Genomic DNA, 22117 nt, shown 5'->3' on the forward strand with positions numbered 1-22117 from the left:
GAGACAGTAAGCAGCCCTTCTAAATGTCAGTGTAGGGAAGGGGAAGCCTGGTCCTAAAGGCCGGTTTGATAAACAAGCCAGGAGACTGCCACCACTAACCAGCAGTTCAATGAATACATAAATGATTACTCCTCTTATTTCTACTTCATCTTCCTATTTCCCACCAGTTGCCCTGGAAACTTCGTTACGTTACTCACAGGAGCAAAGTCCAACAGAAGCAAACCCAGTCAAAATGGCTTTGCAATGGTTAAAGCTCCCTGCAAAGAGATGCCAGAAGATAATTATTTCAAAATAAGCCTTTTCTGTGCGAACTCGCTGCAGCTCCAAGCATCCCTCCCACGTGCCGCAGAGCTTGTCCTGCAGACGCCAGCGGATGAGGTGCAGTGGCTGCGTTTTACCTCACGCTGCATGGTGGACCTGGGTGGTTTCACCCTCCTGGGCTTCCTCGGGCAGAGAGGGATCGCCGCGGTGGCATGACCCATCTCCAAGCGCGTTGTTCACACAAGGACCGTACACATTATTCCTCCTGCACAGGGACGGTGTTGCAACTCGCTGACGAGATGACATAAAACCTGCTGGAAGGCTGAATAACCTCTCGCAGGACCCTGGCTGCTTTTCGAACCAGGGACGCGAGCTTGCTCATAACCCTATTGGATGGTTGTAATTAATTCCCCAACAGAGCAAACTCTACGTGGGCTGGGGGAGAGGCAACGTGTTGCCCCGGGGTGCAGAACGAGCCAGCCCGACAGTCGTGCATTGCACCACAGGGCACGCCTGGCCCCAGGGACGGACACCCAGCCCGAGGGATGGACACAGCCCTGAGAACAGCAGGTTTTGTCCTGGGGAACGTGGTGATCTGGAGGTCGGATGCAGTTTTCGTGCCTCTGGCCCAAACCTACCTCAACTTGACAGCAAGCCAGACCAGACTAGCTGGTGGCTCGCGTGCCCTCTAGGAAGGACCTTTCAGCCGGATGCAAGAAGCAGAGCAGAAGGGGGGAAGCTGCACACGCCGCCACCCCAGCACCCAAACGTCCCTTCCTCCTCCTCCAGCCAGCCCCGTGCAGGCACATGTATGGCTTGCTAATTTTCTTAAGGCGTAAGGCAGCTCGCAGGCAGAAAGAGGGGGGGCCTCAGGGGGTGCAGCTCCTCACACCTCCCACGCCCAGCGGCCCCAGGAAATACCGCGCGTGTACAAAGCAGGATGAGCGCTCAGCTGCTCTCAGACACGTCCCCTACACACTCCCAGCCCCTGCACGCCAACACGGCGTAGGGCAAGGGACGAGGGAATAGGTTGGGAACGCGAAGGGTAGATCTAGATCTGTATCTAGAAAAAGATAAATTTTATACATAATATAATTTGCATAAACCAAATAAATTTTATACACATACACACACATACATATATGTATGCATACTCTGAAGTGCTGTTTGGGGGCCACAGCTAGGAAAGAGGCAGGGATACGGCCAGGGACAAGACGAACGGTGAAGTCCAAGCAAAGGAGGGAGCAATGCAGGACTAGGCACTCCTAGGGTAACCAAGCATTTGCTAAAGATAATTTTAATCAGGTTGGTTGTGCTTAAGTGTGGTTGACTTAGTGTATCATTACATGCATTTCCATATGCTGGTTTCTCTTTCCTTGTCACGTCCAGGCAGAGTGACAGCAAGTGACACCGCTCCCAAAACAGAGATAAAGCAGCACTCAGACAGGGTGGTACTGAGCTCCACCTCGAAATACTGCTTTTAACAACCCGGTGTATGCCAGGCACACGAGCCATGCTCACTATTTCTTTGCAATGCTTTGAACAAAGGTTGCAGCCACCGAGAGCTCGTTCCCAGAAGAGGAGGATCCAACCCCCAGCTCTGCTAATAAAGGTTCTTGCCATTTTGCACTCTATTTCTCTCTGTCAGAGGTATTTCATTTGTCCATGTGTTGAAAGTTTAATCCTGTACCTATGTATATTCCCACAGCATGAATTTTCAATGCCAGGCAAAGAAAAAATACAGCACCCAGGTTAGCAGAAAATACTCTGTGGATCGAAGTATATGAAGCGACAGTATTATAAAACAGAAGCATTTGTCCCATTAAGGTTTCCATACGTAGAACAGAATAACAAGGAATCTCTTATTTGGAAGCAGAGACCATAAATAAGGACAACAATAATGTAACAGGGCAATAGAAATGCTGCAACTACAGACCTTCGCTTAAGAGTGAATCAGGGCGGTAGCTGCATCCCGGGCAAATTAACACTTCAGCTCCCCAAATGCCTGCAAAGCCTTTTACAGAGCTGTTCCAATTGCAAAAACCAATCCTGGAGATTCAAAGGGATGTTTTCAACACAAGGCAAATACATCTTCTTTGCAAGTCTCAGCACAGGCTAAAGGAGAGACCTCCGCCCCCTCCACACACCAAACCCCGAAGTCCCCCCCTGCCCCATCAAGCCTGGCGCTCCCTGAACAGCCCCTGCTCCGGCCACTGCCTCCCCTGAGTCGAGGCAGCTGTTAAGGAGGTTAACACAGAATCGTGTCAAGTAACAAACACCTAGTATTTATTAATAAATTAGTACACTGGAAGGCAATGTTTCAATTCATTCCCCCTCTTCCCCCCACTCCCACCCCCTGCCCAAAAGGTAGCACATGCCACCCTAATATCGTAATTTCTTCAAATTGAGCATATTACAGACTGTTCATTACGGGAGCATAATAGTTGCAAATATAATCAGACAGAATTCTTACGATGCAGCTTTTTTTTTTTTTCCTCTTTTCTTTTAATAAAAAGTGAAGTGTGATTTGAAGAGACTATTAAGACCAGGTAGGGCCTTCAGAGAACCTAACCTATTGGCCATGTCTGTATAAAAAACAAGAGACACAAGTGTAAAAGCATAGCTTGGTAAGTCTTACACCACAAGGAGAGCAGTACCACCAGCGGTTGCCTTCACCTCCCAAAGTCCAGCACCAGTGCTGATTGCAACAATTTATTTAGGGCCTGCTGTTCTCTTAAGTGGCAAGGCAAGATACTCCTTGTTTGGATTACATTCGACTGCAGGCAAAGGACCATTTTATAATCTTGAAGGTTGGTGGAACTGAACCTCTTAATTTCATTAAAACACTTCTGCTTTAGCTTATAGGAGCACAATGCATTGTCCAGGTGAAAACCATACAATAAATAACCGTGCTAGTAAAATTTCAGCAATGAATATGAGCTATACAATAGTACATTAAAAAAGTCAACTTGGGGGAAGCTAGATGCATTAGAGAAGGTAACAGCAACAATCAGTTTTGCATGGTTTACCATTTACCACTCCAAGGCAGAAGGGAGGTAGCAGGAGAGAGTCATTCAGAATAACAGTTTTGACAGAATTGAAATGGGTTACAGAGCAATCCCAGATTCAATGTATAAGTTACACCAGATTTGTGGTCTTCTAGTTCATTAACTGCATTTTAAAGTGCATCGACTGATCCGATTGGAAGGAGAGCAAGAAAAGAAAGACTCAGAAGGGGGCAGAGGGTGCGAAGACTTTAATTGAGCAATAGAGTTAAGGTTGAAAGGTGCAATGCTTGCAAACTGTCCCCCTCCAGAAACCAAGGACACCTCAAAGAAAATACTGGCCACGTATTCTACAACAAAACCTGCCTGCATATTGTCGATCATCTTAACAAGTGCCAAGCTAGTTCTAGCAGATATTCAGAGAGTGCGTGGTGACCGATGCCTACAGTAAGTCGGGAAGGTGGCTATAGACGGAGTCCAGGAGGGTTTGGCTGGCTTCCTGGCTCTTGACTCCGGCGATCTCGAATAGCCTGTCCAGCTTGTCTTCGGCTTGCGGGATCTCCTCTATCACGTGGAGCTCCTCAGGGTTGAGGATGTGCAGCATGTCGTCAAAGATGGGCTGCAGGTCGCAAGGGTCCAAGCGCACCTGGCGCAAGACTGTGTCCTTCTTTTCTGTGGGAGGAAGGAGGAGTCTGGTGTTAAGAGGCTAACTCAGAAGACCCCTGCTAACTAGGACGTGTTCTCCCTGGAGACCCGGGTCCATTCCCAGCTTCCACCTCTACAGAGTGATTTACCACAAAGAGAAACAAGGAAAAAGGAGGGGGGCAGCATGTGTTGGGCAGGGGAGAAGACAGAGAAGCTAGAGCTGCAGCAATGCTGTGGAGCCGCCTCACCCAGTATCCTGCTATAGCAAATAGAGTATTTAGAAATGCTGAATGGCCAATACCGAAAAGCTAAGGAGAAGGGTGGAGGGGAGCCAAAAAGGCTGAATCCTGATACTTTGAGTTATTTTCATTGGATCAGGTTCGTTTCTGCACCAAAGTATAAATTAGGTAAATTGGTTGAGCTTCATATTTCACCTTCGTCAAAAGTCAAAGATTAAATGAAGCAAACTAAATGAAATAAATTAAACCCCCTTGAAACACGTCAAATTAACAGTGATTTACATCGCAAGTCACATGCTGCAGTGAGCAGGACCAAGGGCAAAAAATCAATCTCAAAACCATGCTTTTCTGCATTAATCTCAGGCAATAAGCCTTGGGAGGGAGGGACTTCACTTCCAGAGAGCTTGGGAGGCCACGACAACCCAGCACTGTGGGCTAACGCAGCAGCTGGGAGTCAGGAGAAACCCTTCCCTGCTTCTGCAAGGGAAGCTCCAGACATCTGGGGATGCTACGCTTCTCCGGCAGCATTTGAAAGAGTTAAAAGTCTTTAAAGGTGTTTTCCCTCTCTAATCTGTATTATGTTTGCTACCAGGATATTCGTCGTCTCATGAATATCTGATCTTCATTGAATCAGGATGTGATAAACATATCCGGAAAGTCCGTTTTCCCCAGTTATTTACCTTAACGACGTCACGTTGCTACTGCTCGTTAGGCAGCTCTACCGCACTTTCTATGCGTGCTGACTGCAGGAGATGTGCCATGACCAACCTTCAGGCGTCAGGCACGGCACTTTCATCCTCCCGCTCTTCCCCATACCCCAAGCTGATTTTGGTACCTTTGGTAATAAAAGAGCCTGTTCGGCTGAGCGCAGAGGAGCCGCTGGAAGTCGAATCGCAGCGCAGGAGGGGCTCCGACTCGTCAACGAAGAAGCACTTCTTCTCCGAAGGAGAGGGCTCCACGGTGAGGACGGCCGCCTCGGGCGGCTTCGGAGTGGGGCTGGGCGTGGGGCTGAGCGGGCTGGGGTTCACCGGGAGCGCCAGTTTGTCAACTTCCAGCTGCAAAGAAGACATTGGAAAAAGTAACTCACGAGGATGTTATGCAATGAGCTCACGTTCAAAACTGTCTGCATCCCAGGGGGAATTAAGCGCAACAGTAGCACTGAGACTTTCAAATCCATCCGAGCCCATCCGTGGAAACAAACTCCCCCGAGTGAACGCCGCGTTTGGGTAGCCTCCTCCAAGGCAACCTGCAGTCGCTGATCCCCAAAGACCTTGCCCCACAAAACAAGCACCAGAGGAGAGTCGGAGGTGGAAACCACTGCTAGCATTCAGCACACCACTATTCAACAGGCAGGAGGGTAAAGTGACCTGGACTCTTGATAGTATGACATATGAAACCACAGCACAGTATTTTAACTTGGTTTTCATTCTCACGCTCAGGGGAAAAGTCACTAAAGCCCAAAGTGCAACTGTTGGGGGCTAAGGGCCATGATCATCAAGCAGATAATCCTTTTTGATGGAGCAGAGTGCTGGGTATGGACATCCAGCTTTAATTCAGTCACACCATGATACCCCTTGTGCCCACAGTAAGAGCTGGTGAGGGTTAGCGTGACTCCCTCTTCTTCTAGACATGACATTTCTACCACACTGTCCTCTACACAGAGATTAGGGAGGGCGCAAGAGCATGAGAAATCTCCGGACACCACCTTTCCCAGTAGACGCATTCCTCCACCATAACCTCTACCCAGGAGCTCGTGTCCCATTGCTCCCAGTAACACCGCTACACAGGTCAAGCAGTGGATTAAAACTGTTCCGTATTTATCATTTCACAAGCATAAGACATAGCCTGGCCTTGTGATTTTATCCGATGCAAAGGTTGGAAGGTGAGACACACAACACCCCTTGGTCATTTCCATTGCAGCATGCTCAGTTTATGAGTGCGGCACTGCTGAACCGTCTCCAGCGGTCTATGATGCCAGTTTTCCACGCATCACTGGGATTTAAGCTTTCTTCAGGGCACAAGCGCTCCCGGGTTACACCTGCCCTGTGACGGTGCCAGTGCGACCCAGCGGGATTTTGCTGCCAATGTGCCTGAGGAACAGAAATGATGCCGTCAGGCATCCCCTCAGATGAACTTAAGTCGACCACAGCTTAACCCATTTTTTGATGTTGAGCCACGTTTCAAGTTAATAATTTGTTTGACCTGTCTCACCCAGGCTCCCATAAGCACATGGAACATGTTACAGAGCCCTCCGTCCCTCAGAGGTTGCAGTCGGAAAGGATAACCGGGACACGTGTTAAGGACAGCATCAGCTCAGGGCCTTCAGTTTTGCCCAGTTACCCCTGAAGCAAACCTTATGCCCTTCCAAGTTTCTCAGCATCACCTTCAGGATGGCAAACCCTAAGCATACAGCATTTCTGGTTTCCACCATCGCACAAAGGTCTACAGGTAGGACAGACTTGGGGAAACATCACAGGTCACCAGTCAATCTTCCCTGCTCTGAGTGGATTGCTCCAAGGAGCATCACTGAACGTTTTAACTCTTCCCATCCTCACTTGGTCTGTCCAAGAGCAGAATTAAGAGCCATTTCCACACACAGCCAACTTTCTCCTAAATGCTATGCAGTGCTGGAGAACACAGCACATCCCAAGCACGTATCCCAAGGGAAATGCTCCCGCTCTTCCCTAAACAAAAGTTCATAATACACAATAATGTTGCCAGAAGCAGCCTTAAGGAAGATAACTTTGGTCTCAGTAGCATCTCACAACGCTGTCTTCCCTGCTGGAGGGGAAGACTAGGCGATTCGTGTTGGCACGCTTCTGCCGACGGCAGAGAGATTAAAGGCAGCGCTCGGATCAAAGGCTGCGCCGGGCAGGGAGCTGAAGCACCGTCCCCGCATCGGCAGGCGGACGATGCTGCTGGTGGCGCTCGCTCCGCTGCCTCCCCTGGGCGTGCGCTCCCTGCAGTCGTTTCCTCCCGTCCATACAAATTCGCTCCGCGCTCAGGCTACAGAGCGGCATTTGTATACAGCGCACACCCGGAGCGCATGGCTCCGGCGGGCTCTGCATGGCTCTTCCGTGCTCCGCCGCGCGCACGGATGTCATTGTGCATTCTTCATCTGTGTCGAGGAATTTGCCACCCACGGATCACATGTCCGCCGAGACGCCCATTAGTTCACATTAAGTTAACATTTCAGCCTGCTCGTGGCAGAATAAAAGGGTTTTTCAGCTGAAAATTAAAAGGGAGGATTTGTTCTGGTTCAGCATGTTATGTAATATGCATGGCAAAAATACAAACCAGTGTTAATTCTTAATTAAAAGAATCTGCGTTCTCCTCTAAAATTCCCTTTTCAATACAATTCATTGACAAGAATTAGACTGTTGTCATTAACAGGGAAGAAAGCAGCAAGCGAAGAACCAGAATAGCAACTGGATAGTTCCCAAGTGGCAATACGCTGTGATTTCCCCTTTAAAAATAAACAGACCTCAGAGGTTAGTTTTTCCCCTTGAAACCCATCCATTTACTTTCCAGCCACAGCCTAGCTCCTGATCTCCAAAAAGGGCCTGACCAACATGGAAAAATTACCCTGAGGACATGAAAAAACCCCCTGTCCTTGCCTTGCCTTCCAAGCAGAGGGGAAAACACTTCCCAGAAGAAATGTGCAAGTTATCTGGTGTTTAATCAAACAGCTGCTAAAGCATTCTAGAAAATCACCTAGGGTTATTTCTCGACCGTAGGTGTCCTCGGAGCTCAAAGCGTTCCAAATAGCTGAACATTTGTTAGCTTATTAAGCAAAGTAAACAGGATGCTCGAATGGGTGTTAATATTTAAACCAAGGGAAGAAAGCAAAGGGGAACGGCAGCGTTTTGAAAGGCCGGGGAAAGTAAAAGGTTGCTCTGAGGTAAAGCCCATGGAAAAGGTACAAAAACAGTATTAATAGCTTGTGACTCATTTGCTTGAAACCACCGTTGCAAATCTTATAAGAACACCAACGCTCGAGCGAAGTGATGGATGCCTCCGATCCAGCTGGAAAAAGCCTCCTGCCTGCAGTGCTTTTGCAGCGCTGATCCCTGAAGGCAGGAGGGCGATGGTGGAAAGCCGTCGAGTTGGAGCTCCTCCAAAGCCAGGCTTTCTGGAGCTACCTTGTTTCTCACCTGACGAGCATTAGGAGAGCCCTGCATTTGCCCCAGGGGCTGTATTTGCAGCTGTGCACAYAGACATATAGGGGGCTGTTAGGTGCATCGTCTGTCCCGAGTGCAGCAGGACTCCCCAGCTGGTCCCGAGGCCCGAGAGCCTGCAATGCTGTCACCTGGTGAGAAGTTAATGGATTTCAGCCTGAAAACCAAGCACGCAACGGGCTCTGACGCATCAGCAGCCTCCTGCAAGGAAGCGCAGGTCGATCGCACTGGGGCACTCGGCCAGTATTTTTTTTGATCACTGCAGCAAGAGGTTTGCAAGGCTTAAAAAAAACCCAAAAAACAAAAAAAAAAACCAAACCCACAAACTTTAAAGGCTCCTGTGTATTCACAGCCCTTTAGGATGCAGGCCCCAATGGCAACATTTTGGTTCCTAAATGCAACCTGGGTTAGGCCTGGAAGGATGCTCTAAGCAGGAGCATTTGAGAAGGCTCTTCCTAAAAGCCTTTGGGCAGGAAGAAAAGGGAATGGATGCAAAAAAGAGGATATACACTTGAACTTGTTTTTCTTTTCATGTGATATTTATGCAACTGCCCAAGCACAAACTCCTCCGTTACACCTGGCTGGGGAACAGGTCCACATGTTGCCCTCACAACTGCACCCACCAGTTCCATTGAACTGGCTGGTCCCTTATTCTGGCTAAAAAGGGCTTGTCTTAATTTTATTGTACGGCAATAAAAGATCAACCCGGACAAATAAACTGCAATGACTACGCTAACATTAGGGAGGACCAATTGTGGGAATTAAGAAAAATCCTCCTTGGATGATGCTTCCTAGTCACTCTTCCTGCAATAACAGTAGTGATAAGCATCATGGGGATCGAAAGCCAAAAACAAAAACAAAGCAATCAGCAGGGCTATTGGCAGGTCTCTCTAGCTGGTACTGCATCAGTTCAAAATAACCCTTGAAAGTCATTTATCAACCCGCTGAATCGATCTTTAGAGCGAATGCTGATGAAGAGGAATGCATTTGTGTTTGCTCACTCAAGGCGATCTCCAGCGAGCTCGTGATCGCCCTATYGAAGTGACTCGGGCAGCGGCGTCAGGAGTTCAGCGTCCCCAGCCGCGGGAGGAGCGAGCCCCAGGCGCTTCTGCGAACTCGAACAGAACGAACCTCGAGGCAAGCACCCAGAGCTCGCCTTCCCGGCTCCCGGCGCCCACCGCCGCAGATGGGGAGATAGCAAGATGAATTTGACGGGCTGTTGCCAAGCTCAGCTCCTGCCAATTCCTCCTCGCTCGCTAACGGCCCCGAATGCACCGTTCTCCTCCCTTGTTCGCAGCAAATTTAGTTTTGGCAAGTGGGGAGTTTAGCAGCTAGTCCTAGATTCCTCCTCACTGAAGCTTTGCACCACTCCTTAAATTCAGGAGCAGCTTTTAAAAGCACGGGTCAGGGCTATCATCTGCAAAGTGAGAGAAGACACAGCCATGAAATAGCCGTTTTAAGTGCCRCTGGAGACATTACTAATTGCACTAACGCAGAGACCTCACGGGAGCTCTCCGTGCACGCCAGCAGCCGGCCAAGCGTCTCACATCGACGCTAACTCCAGTCCCACCATGTATTGACTTCCTGAATACCTTCCCAGGAGGGAAAAAAATAAATAAATAAAAAAGCAGCAGGTCCTTGCAAGCAAAACGGCAGGGAAAGCCCTGAAACAAAACGCTGAGCTCAGCTGCTCAGTCCACCTGCGGGGCCAGGCACGTGGGGCGCGAGCGAACCCTGGTCACGACTGCGCCCGGCCCCGGAGCGCGGCGCACGCTGCCTCTGCCGCTGGGCCACGCGACCGGGCGATTTCCACCGGCTGAACTTCGGACGAAGCCGGGCCATAAAATGCATTTCGATATTGCATTAGCTGGGCTTTGGGCATGGCGCCAGCAGAGCAGCAGCCGGTGCCTGGGCCAGGTTAATTTTCTTGCCCAACCCAAATGCAAATGAAACRGCTGCTGTTTTTAAAAGGGGAAAATTAGCAGGGGGCTGTGGTCAGAGGAAAAACCTCTCCGGAGGGAGATTTTGCAGTCACTAGGTCAGGTGGCCGTGCAGTTTGCTGCACACCTTTTCGGGGGAGGGGGGTGTTAAATTTAGCACTGAGGATGCCGTTTCCTGGATTCCCCGTGCCAAGATTACACGGCTTACACCAGCCCTATTTCCAGGATTGTTACACCTCCGTATGGGACTCTGGAGTGGGAAAAAGCAGGAGAAATGCCCAGGAAGGCTAGCAGCACCCTGGGAATGCTAGCAAGGACCTTACGTGCGAGGAGGACCCACCTGGATGAGCAACTTTGCACTCCACTAACAGCACAGTTTTTCTGTTAAATGGGATTGTCACCTCCGATCAGCTCTCTCGGCGGACKTGTCTAGATTACCTCTGACAGCAGGGGCAGCTGGTGGGGTGACCAAACGGGTACGCTCCAAGAGTGATGACAAACCTTGTGTAAAGCCCTTAAATGCAAGTTCCGGCACGATACCTTAAAGGAGGAACCCACACAGATCATTCCCTGGCAGCTCTCTCCGTTTCAGTGACACAGAGGGTCTCTGCGTCATTCCGTCATGGCTCCGTTGTGTTTGGGACCAACACTTATGGCCGAATGCCTTCTGAAGGCAAAACACCCTTTACCAAGGCACAAAGTCTTACAGAGGTTGCAGAAAGACCAAGTGACTGTCTGCAGGTGCTGGAGAAACATGTTCCGGTTATTTTCCCGGACTGAACCCAAGGCATGAGGAAAACATGAAACCCCTAAACCAGATGGATGGGAAGGGAGCAGCACCAGGACAGGCCACTGCCTGCACATTGGATGGTGCCCGAGACACATCGGAGCTAAGATGCCACCCAGATGTAGCAGCATTTCCTCTACCACTTTGTTGCCAGCCTGCCCCCATCCCTATGCTGACCCATAGCCACGGTCTGGCTGGTGGATCTTGCCCGAGGCAGGGATCCCACTTTTCATGCTCTCCAGTTGACACTGGGACATTTTGGACAGAATAACTGAAGGTTGAGAGAAGAGAAAGTCCATCACTTCCCTGCCAGGGCTCATAGCTGAGATGACATGTCCTCGGGTGGAGGAACGACCTTTCTCTGCTTTCTCACAGCGTAGGCGGGTGCTCCAACATCCAAGGGTGGGGTGGGAAAGCAGAAGTGTCCTCTGCACTTCCTTGGTTTCACTGGCCATGTTTCCAAAGAGCACTTGCCACCACTATACCATGCATGGACCTGGAGCTCACCACTTTGTAAGGCAGCCCTGGAAAACAGCTACTAAAAATCAAGTCTCTTATGTTCTAGGAAGAGGAACACCTAGTCTGGGGAGCTGAGCTGGATTTAGATGTTGGCTAGATACCGAGACCAAAATGCAGCCATTTTGCAGAAGAACCAGAAGAGCATTTCCCCCATCAGCCCTGGTGATTTGTGGATCTGGTGCTTCTCAAAACAGGAGATGGTGCCTACATGAAAGCTTCTGGTGTTTTTTTTTCTCTCTACGAATTTGTCCAGTCACTTTTTGAACTCAAACTTTTAGCCACAATCTTGTGGCAAGGAGTTCCCCAGCTTGATGATGAGCAAGTCGGCACCTCTTTTGGCTTGCTCTGACCCCTCCGCTCTCTAGTTTCATCTTATGCTCCTTAGTCCTCTGTACTGGATATGATATGTAGAGCCCAAGCAGATGTGGCCACAAACGTGGGGAGACCCCAAATATAACTGTCTACTATAAAATTATATTTGTGTTCCTTGTACATCCTCCAGGCTTGTTCAAACCCACAGTTCACTGAAAGTCAACCCATGGCTTAGAGCGAGCCTGCCGGAGAACAGCCAAGCTCCTTCTTGTCGCCTTCCTCTAGGCTGACTGATTTATATTACAACTTCTTGCAGACAGACGGTTAAAACGTTACGGAAAACCAGAAAGGAAAGTTGCATGCAAACTTCAGCCAGCTGCCTCGGCATTTCACAGCCCTGCCCTTGGACGGGCAGCACCCCGTGTCCAGTGTCCTGCCGTGAACCTCCTGGGAAGGAAATCTGTGCAGTAACTTCACCCTCTCTCCACCGCTGGCCGTTTTAAGTTAAGGCAGCACATGGCAAATTAACCGGCCCAGCCCGGTTCTGCTTTGTAAAAAGAGGAAATCAAGCAAGTCATTCCTAGACCAGGAGCTGGACACAGACCAAGTTTTGTGCTCTGCTTGAAGAACGCTGCTCTAGGCTCTTGACCCAAAGGTTTTGGCCTGTGAAAGAAGAAGTAAAGGCACAAGAGGAGCTTGCAACAGCTGTTTGCCTGCTTGCAGGACAGCTTCACACAGGGCTTCCACATCCTCCTCTCCTCCAGCCTCCCTGGAGGAGGAAACTGCACAACTGAGGTTCATGCAGGACAGAGCCCTGACAACAAGCTTTCCTCCGACGTATCTGCTGATTTACGGGATTGACTGCAACACACAATTAGCCACGTGCTACATCTTGCTGGGCTCAGGGCTGCACCATTTTCAATTCCCCCCACCGCCYGCCTTCCCAGTTTATTTTTTAGCTTATTTTGAATGCCTCAAGCAAGCCTGTTTGCTTCCCTCTATCAGTTCCTTGGAATATTTTAGCTAAGGCCAGTAAAGCCATAAATAAAGAGATAAGAGACTAAAGCACTGCTCACGGTAGGGTGCTTACGGCAGTAGCAGCAGCGAGCCGTGCCAGGAACGCTGCAGCCGGGAGGATGACGACGGACACTGCTTGGCGATCGATACAGCCTTACAGCCGGCACACAACTGCAAGACAGCTTATCCTCAAGAGACCCCGCTTGCCCCCAGTACCACGTTCGGCTCTTCCTCCTCTACCCCAACAATTCAGAACTGCAGTTTCCAGGGACCACAGTGCAAAAGCTGTCCTTCTCCCTCTTTTTTGTTGCCAAAAACACTTATTTGGGGTATGCCCGGGCTGGCTAGTGTCTGGATCTGCATGCCGCTGCCTGCTGACCCCTAAGCCAGCTGTCCGCTCCAGCAAAGCACGCCCGGCAGGGCAGAGACTTCGCAGAGCTATTTCCCACCGCGGAGACGAGCTGGAAACACGCTCGCCGCCGACGCGCGAGCTGCGTGGGAGCCGCGCCAGCTCAACGCACCCCAAGCTTCTTCCCGCAGCTGCTCTGCTCTTCCTATTTTCTGCATCAGCGACTACTGCAAAAACCAGCAAAGCGATTCAGAGGGCTAATCCAGTTTTAACCTAAATTTGGTCACTGTGAGGTAGAACCAGCATAATCTTTCAGGGCTAAAAGAAAGCCACCAAGAATTCAGCAGAGCTTTTCCTTACCCAAAGGAAAGCGTTCATACCACGTAACGCTCCAGAGACTTGCATTAATTTCTGATTCTTGAATTATCGGCAGGTGTAAATATTTATATTTTGGAGCCCCAAAGGCTTCTCTGTGAGCGGGACGCTACAAGAGGACAGAAAACAGATGAAGAGCATGGGGACGCGGATCTGCCGCGAAGGCAGCGGCTGCAGCGAGGACCTCTGCTCGGGCCCGGCTGACATTGCGCCAGACTAAAACCCTGAGAAACCCCCGGACGCCGGGGCTCTCTCTGCAGCGGGACGCCTCCTCGCGCAGCAATCGCCACAGCACCTTGCCGCCAGCGCAGACGCTTCTGTGCTCAGACGCATCCGTTTCAAGCCTGATCTTTCTCTCTCCTTCCCCTTGTCCCTTTGGCAGGCAGCGGCTTTCTGCAGGAGAGGGGAATTTCCATGCGTTTCCTAATACTGGTTCACCGAGCGCTCCTGCAGCTCATTTACATGCACGCCGCCAGCAGCTGGTCCGCCCTCTGTTGCCCCCAGGGCTTCATGCCCTTAGCTGTAGGAGATGCATCAGGCAGGTGAGCCGGGAAGGAGGAGGATGCATATATTTGCATAGATTAAAAAAAAAAAAAAAAAAAAGGCAAGAAACTCAACATCTGCTCCTGGCATTTAGCAATAGGCTCCCCTGCCCGTTCACGGCACTTTGGTTCACGTGAGCCTTGCGCTCTGGATTGCAGTGTTGCAACGCAGCCGTTTGCACCAGGCTTGAGGGCCCCGTTCGCCTTTGCACCAGGCGCTTCCCACGGCTTTCTGCCTCTCCCGCTGCAGCCCCCGGGTTACTCCATCTCCCGGGGCCTTTATAGTGGCCTCATCAAAATGCCAGGATCTGATTCAGGGAAAGGAAGTAAACAGGCTGCGGCAGGATCATACCTTGCAAAAATGCACTGCGCGGCCACGTCAAGTCCGTACTCAGGGGTGCTTTTTAGCTTTAACATCCCACGCATCACTTCAGTGCAATAACCAGCACGGTACCTTCAGGCCCGAGACGCAGCATAAGAATAGCCACATGCAATATTTGCCTTTACAGACACAATATACCCCAGAAAAGGAAGCTTGGAGCCATTAACTATGCGAGCTTGGTGGCAATCTTGCTCCAGAGAAATACAAGCATTAGGCCTTCTGGCATTTGTCACCTACCAGCTGACTGTCACCATTTCCACCAGAAAGATTAGCATGGGCATGTCTGTGTTGCCTCACCGAGGAATCGTAGGAGAAGAGTAAAATGCAAGTGCTGCTAATGCAGAAGATGGCCGGCTCCCACCGTTCCCCAGTGGGAACGCCAGCAGGCSAGTTATGGGGATGGAGGTTGGAGGAAGGATGCGCACATGCAATCTAGTTGCAGGACTGAGTTTTTCAGCATCACACGGCAGCTTTTAGAAGGTAATTAACAGTCTAAGCTCATTTAAAAAAATTAAAAAAAAATTGAATAGGGAAGGAGAATCAGTTTAGGTGAACTGTTAAAAACATACCCTTTACTGGAGCAAGCACTGTTTCTTCAGCAGGCAGGCTTAGGCTGGTCTGCACAAAAGATCAGTGACCCAATATTGCCCATTTCTAGGAAAGCAAATCAAACCTACAGCAAGAAAGTGTCAAGCAGCATTACAGACCGCCAGTCTCCAGATGCTGTACGATGCTCGGGAACATAACACATTGTTTTAAGAAAAAGAACCTCTTCCAGGATGGCTGCTCAGGAATTTTTAGATTGAACAACTTTTTGCCACACAAGCGCGTTTCCTAGGACCTCAGTCTTCCCTCATCCACCGTAACTCGCTCCATCCCATGTGCCATTCCTCCATTTCCAAAACGGAATTACTATGCAAAGGGACGGAGCCATCAGTCTCATTATTTTTTGCCGAAGGGCTGGCTGGAGGTGCCTTCACGCTACTCATCACATGTCACCGTTCAGGCTGGTTTCCTGCATGCACATCCCCCCGGTATTCACAAACGTATGCAGGTTGTTACAGCAAAGACAGTGCTGTCAACACGCTGCTTTGCTACTGCCTTTGCGTTCCTAGGCAGCTAGCTCAGGACCAAGGCCTGCTTGCTATATTGGCTTCAACTTGCTTCAAACTCGTGCAAGAATTGGAGACATCTTGCAAGAGAATAGGGCAATCCAGTCGTTTTGCAACATGCACTGTTGARACGGGGCCTGTGTTCATCTTCCTCTACACTGTGTAGCACCTGGAGTGGAGTTTCCAGGGTACAGCAACTCTCAGCAACCACCCCACAAAGGCGAAAAATTCTACTTTCTTTATAGGCTCCAACGGGAAAGTGGAAAACAAGCTTATTTTTCTCTTCRCAAGAAGTTTAAGGTTTCGAGTCTACCGAGATTCTCAGAAAAATGGAAGTTGAACACTTGAGCTGACATATTTCACATTCAAATCCTAGTAGGGAGACAGCTTTCAGCTGCTGACAAAAACACCTGTCTCTGAAGGGCTCGACAGCATTTCCAAGTGGTGAGTGTCAATTCCTTGACACCTTCCRCCAAGACAGCCTGATTAGCCACGTGCTTCTCCCCTCGGACAGAGTTTGTAGGATTTCATCCCAAAGGGCTGAAGGTTTTTTCAGTGCAAGTTTTCAAATGCCTGGCTGAAGAGGCRCCACAGCTGTCCTCTAAATCCAAGTTTTAAACAACATCCAGAAAACTTACACTTAAGTATCTGCAGGATTTGGGTTTGCTTATTCTCAGAGACAGTTGTTCCAATTACTGGATTTTCGGAATTAAGGGCACATGTCTAATGTAAGCAAATAGTTAATGGTTATTCAGTCACCAGAAATCAAGTGCCTTGACAGATCACACTGTAAAACCTAGCTCCTGAAGTTATCATCCTCATTTTTTTGCTATTTGAGAATAAGCACCCGATATTCTTAGCCGAAACAGAGAGCAGCGTTCAGGAACGCTGAACACTGCGCAGTCTTTCCAAGGTGGTTAATTAGGCATTGTGCTGACAAAACAACCGAACCTTTTATCTGCTCTCCTAGTTCTAGCACTTTACTGTGGTATTATTCAAAGTCAAAAGAGTAACCAGGAGAACAGAGAGTTTACTACCTGCTCAAGAAGACCGAAAGGACATCGTGTCCTTTCGGCACAGTGCACATAATGGAAGTTTCATACACATGTGCAAGCCACGTGCAAGATAATTTCTCAGCCTCTCTCTTTTCCTACAGCTTTGTCTCAGGTTTTTCACTTTGTTTTTCCATCTTGGACACACACACACAAAAAAAATTGGAGCATGGTACAAAACAAGAGTTACATACTGCTTAATTACTATGAGTTTGAAGGAAAAGAAAAAAACACCCACGAGACAAAGCACACCTATTAAACCGGAACAGGAATGCTACATGGCTCGCAGACAAACCTATTCAAAATTTGAGCATAAAAAAAATGAGGGAGTGCTCAGTACACAAACGATTGATGGGATTACAAGGAGCCATCAAAAATGCAAGTCCAGGAGTCACACAAATGCATGTGAAAACCTGTAATTCTGCACTAGGCTTGTAAAAGACCAAAATGTTCAGTACACAGCTCCATGCTAAGACTGCCAAAAAAAAAAAAAAAAGAAAAAAGTAATGAGGAAGGGGTGACATGGTAAAGCAAAGCCATTGCAGTTCCTCCAAGGAGGCAGCTTGGGACGGTCCTGCCCCAGTGACAGGGTTTGGCAATGTCCTGCCMCGATAATGCTCTGCCCCACAAGCTCTTACACGGCCATGAAGGGCTTCCTCGTTGAGCGCACACACACAACAAATAGAGGTTTGAAGGTGTCGCTTGCTTCCTTTTGGGTGAAAGTCAGTTTGAAAACCAACGGGAAACATTTCACCGGCTGGTTTAGCTCTCCCTTGATTCCCCCCCCCCCATCCATATATTCTCCCATTGGCCTCCACATTCAGAGTAAGTCTCATCCACCATGTTTATTAACTTTTCTAGACGACCACCAAATTAGCAGAGCCAAAAATCAAAAGCATGCCAAGAGCTAAGGCATGGGGTGGCCGAAACCAACCAAAAAGCGTGGCAGGAGGTTGTYAGAGCACTCTTGAGCCCCAAAAGTTTACACCATGCTGAGAACCTGCTGCAGGAGCAGACAACCCTGGAGGGCTTCAGAAACAGCTGAGCACACCCAGACCCTCCGCCTTCACGAGAGACACGGCTCTTCCTCTGCCACCTGCCAGAGCCTTGGAGGCACCAACTTGCCATTGCACCACCACAGCCTCGAGAGCTCAGCRATGCCTGGCCTTTCCTTGAAAAAACCCTGGGGGATTCAGGGGCAGCATTTAAGAGGAAGTTTGAAAAGGGGATGCTTTTTCCTCCCCCCTCCCCAATACAAGGGTTCAAGTATCAGATCGTTATGATGCCAGACTCCTCCTGGTGAACTTCAAGGCTGCAAACGAACCACAAAGTGCTGTACGCAAACGCTTGGCCAAAAGATGACTTAAATACAAGCCCCTGGGGAGCTCTGGGGTAAGATGGGGTTTAGCTACTTGACTGCGAGTTAACCTAGAGCCTCAACCTGGTATCACGCATCCAAGCGCTGGCGCCAGCGAGACAGGGCTCATTAGCGCAACACATCAGACAGCATTATAAAAAGAGCATTTCCGTAACATCAGCATCAAGACGCGCCCCACGTTACCGTAGTGGTGTCTTCCATCAGGCCCCTGATCTTCTCCACCACGTCGTTCCGCCTGTGCTGGCGCAGGGCGCTGATGAGCTGGGCGAGGCTGGCTTCGGGCCCGCGGATGGTCCAGTGCTGTAAGGCCGCGTAGGCCCTTTCGTGATCGGCCGTGTAGCCGTTGGAGAAAGCCGCCACCTCGCGCTCGCTGGCGTTGCACAGGAATTGGTAGATATCCTTCCACTGGCTTCCAACCTGGGCTGCCACGAGCTTCAGGATGTCTATGCCTGTGGGACAGAAGAGCTACTGATGAGGCACAGTGGTTTCCAGGCTCGCAGCCTCCCCTCATTTTATACCTTTTTCATCCCCTAGATGGATGGGCGCACACTTCTTTTTTTTCCCTTAATGACTTTTCATTAGCAAGAGGGAGCTGCAAGGAACATTCTGGGCTGCAAGGAGCTCAGCAGACAAGCAGCTTCCACAACATGCCCAAACGCTTTTAACATCTACCGTGTAAGTTAAAGTTGTTTAATCCATCCGTACGTGCCAGTACAGGCACAATAAAAATCACTCTAAAATCAACTGTGTAGTAACTGATGCCTACAAGCTCTTAAAGCATGCCACATTTGACATGGAAAAGTATACCCAAATAGCCCACTACCCCATGTTCACTTCATCTCAGGAAAGAAGGTGTGAGCATAAGCTTGGACTAAAAGAGCACCAATCACTTGCCCCCTGCTTTGCAATAGCCCGTTTTTCAGCAGCACAGAAAATAACAAGTATTTAGCCCCCAACACAGGCAGGACCATGAGGCTGTAGGAATACAGGGATACCTCTCCAGGGAGACTTCAGCGAGAGATGGCAATGTGCTCGCCCTTAGACCTGTATCAAGGCTAAAGCTTTGAATAGAAGCTGGATTAAGAGATGAGTCACTGAAGCATCTCTATGAAGATGAATAATATTTCCGTAACAGAGAGTATCTATAGTAGTTATAAGCATATTTAAAATCACTTCTGATGCAGACCCAGTAGAATGACCCAGGTGTATGACAGAAGACTCACATTCCCTGCATCAGAGAGCAGTTTTACATTAATAGAAGATTTGATATGGGATCTGAAGAGTACAAAAACAGAATTTCCCCCAGATCTCTGCTCCCAAGCCCTTGAGACACATTGGTTCAAGACCATGAGGATTTTCTCCTTGAAGCTTTGGGACCAATGCAAATAGCACACTTGTCCTTGTGTCTAGTAGAGGTCAGGAGTTAAGTCTTCAAATGAAGCCACAGCCTTTCTCCACAAGAGCCAATTAAGCCTATTTTACCAAGCTGAAGAATGTCTCTTTCAAACCACCATATAAAGGGTCAGCAAAAGCCATCCACACAAAAAGTTCAATTTTTCAGAGATGTTGCCACATCTCAGGTTTCCTCATGAGCCAGCACTCTTCTATTACTACACAGGCTATTTCTTCTTCCATCTACAGACCCAACATCTGTGTCAGCAAAAATTGCTGCTTACAGAGAAGTATTTCATAGCCCCGAACTTTCCCACAGCTACAAAATTTAGCAACTTTAATGCAATTTAGTCCAATCTCCCAAGTGCACCCTCAAGTCTGAGCTCCAAGAGCTCCAAACCATATTTTTGACAAAAAAAACCCTCTAAGTATTAAAACAGGCTTATCAAAACTGCCATATAAAGACATTTGTGTTTACTTTCAAGCTACATATTCATATAGCATTTTCCAGCAGTCATAACCCTACCATGCTCAGAACATCTAAGCTGGTACTCAACCTGCTTGATAAACAGAAATGCCAACTCATTTAAATAAATGTCATATTTTGTATATTCCTACTCTCCTTCCAACATAATGAAAAAGAAAAAAAAAAATCTCTGGCAACAGGTTCAGTGCAATCTGGGCTCTGCTCAACTTTCCCCTTGCAGAATTTGGCCGTACTCATCAGGTAGCACCTGAAAAGCCTCTGCATGTAGTATCTCACCAGAAATCAAGGGTATCTGAGGGGCAGTGTTTCTGGCAGACCTTGCCTAGAGCCAAGCACAAAGTCTCTGCCCACCAGCCCAGCTTGGGGGATGCAACCCGTAAGAGCGGCAAACAAGTCCTGCATTAGTGTTATTCCTGGCACATGGGGACTTAAGGCTCTYGCGGAGGCCGCGAGTGTGTTGCTAACACATTTCTCTAATCCTCTGTACAGCTGAGGCGGAGCAGTTGGACTAATGCGATCTACAGAAACGTTCACGCTGCCGAGGGAAGCTGCGTCGGCAGCCACACGTTTAAAWCCGCACAACACATTTAAATCAGCAGGTTACAGGTGTTCACCGAGAGTCCCCTCTGGTGCAGCGAGAAAACACGGAGATTAAAAACCATATTTTGAGCATGACATGCAGCCAAGGGGGTTAAAAGGAAAGAGCTGCATCACTGAGCTGCTTCTCAAGCAGCTTCAATCTTGGACTGACAGTYGGCAAGACAAGGGGTTGCTTTCCCAGCTCTGTCCTCAGGAGCCAGAGCCACAGGGTTTGGTTTTAACTATGGGAAGGTTTGGGGCTGGGGGGAAAGCAAAAAAAAAGCAGAAAAAAAAAGCCTTCCTCATTTTTCATAATAAGCCTGAGACAAAGAAAATGTTCCCCAGCATTAAAGAATAAAAAAGAGCTGTGAAATATGCTATTGTGCTTTATGATGGGTCTAATCATCTGAGACACATAAAAATGTTATTACCCATAAAATTTCAACATGCAGACGCCGGCAGCTGTAACAGGAATTAAGTCTCATCTTGTTAACTATCCCAGTTGCTCACACAAAGATCCGGCCGTCCTTAGTCCAAGTCGACACAGATAACCCGCGCGCTTCCAAACACAGCCCAGGCCCTCACTGCCAGTGCCTTTAGGTCCGGGCAAGCTGTCAATTCTGCACAGAAACTACATACACTTCAAATTACGCTGGCAGCTAAACCATGGCGAACTACACCCCGACTAACCCTAAATGCCTTTTGGACATTACAGACCTATATTTAGAAAGCAGCACGTAAGCAAAATTGGATTAAAAAAAAAAAAAAAAAAGACATCGATCCTTTAAACTATCAAATTCAACGATTTTTGGCATAAAAGCAGCAAAACACTAAGTTCAAACAGAAGTACATTTCATCTTTTTTAAACTACTAACAAGAGAGGATTTTCTTACAAGCCCCCAAGGATAACATACTGCAAGTCGTCCAGGCTCACGCAGCTACAGTGCAGACAAGATTCAGAAAACCACAAGCAGCAGAACGGCTTGTTCACRTAGCCAATATGCTTTTAAATTTTGTCCTTCAACACGGAACAGAATAAACCTAAATATGAAGGTAGAGAAAAGCTCTGCATAACTTGTGCACGAAGGCAATGAGAGCTATGCCAGGAAGATAAGCCGGTTTGGCACTACTCATTTATCTACAAACCACGGCAGAGGTGCTGAGCAGATGCTCGCGCACATGTTGTTCTTACGAGATAAAATAAGCCAAACAGGGAGGTTTTTGAGAGCAGAGGGGAGGAGAAAAGCAAAATAAAAATCAAAATACATTTAAAGCTTTCCTAACAGTGTCGCTTTCCCATTAAGTTCAGTAAAATTTCACTCAACCTGGTGTTTCAGCAAGGAGAACGAGACAATCCCTTCTCCGTATCAGTTACGGTCTCCAAGTGCCAACCACCTCCAGGTCCCCCCAACAAGAGAAGGTGCCTCCGCTCATCCTGCGACAGGGTGAGATGTAGCATTAAAGCTAGACAGAAGCTTCTCTTATACCTGCTCCTGCACAAGTCAGTCATCCAGAAGCGTTAAAATATAATTGCTTTTTATGACCCTGTGTAGAACACTTRGACCG

The 22117-nt window shown here is 48.6% G+C and overlaps 1 protein-coding gene across 1 annotated transcript in view; it reads right to left on the reverse strand.

Annotated features, from left to right (window-relative positions):
- Positions 1 to 3437: 3437 nt before the first annotated feature.
- TNFRSF21 (TNF receptor superfamily member 21) overlaps positions 3438 to 22117 on the reverse strand; it is a 35500-nt gene continuing 16820 nt past the window's right edge. Inside the window, exons 4-6 of the mRNA XM_026059425.1 lie at positions 18277 to 18542; positions 4986 to 5205; positions 3438 to 3938 (exon numbers count right to left, since the gene is read on the reverse strand). Coding sequence (XP_025915210.1) covers positions 3709 to 3938; positions 4986 to 5205; positions 18277 to 18542 — 716 coding nt within the window. The 3' untranslated portion in view covers positions 3438 to 3708. The remainder of the gene's footprint in view (positions 3939 to 4985; positions 5206 to 18276; positions 18543 to 22117) is intronic.

This window comes from Apteryx rowi, unplaced genomic scaffold (assembly GCF_003343035.1).
Source record: "Apteryx rowi isolate R43461 unplaced genomic scaffold, aptRow1 scaffold_157, whole genome shotgun sequence".
Lineage (NCBI taxonomy): Eukaryota > Metazoa > Chordata > Aves > Apterygiformes > Apterygidae > Apteryx > Apteryx rowi.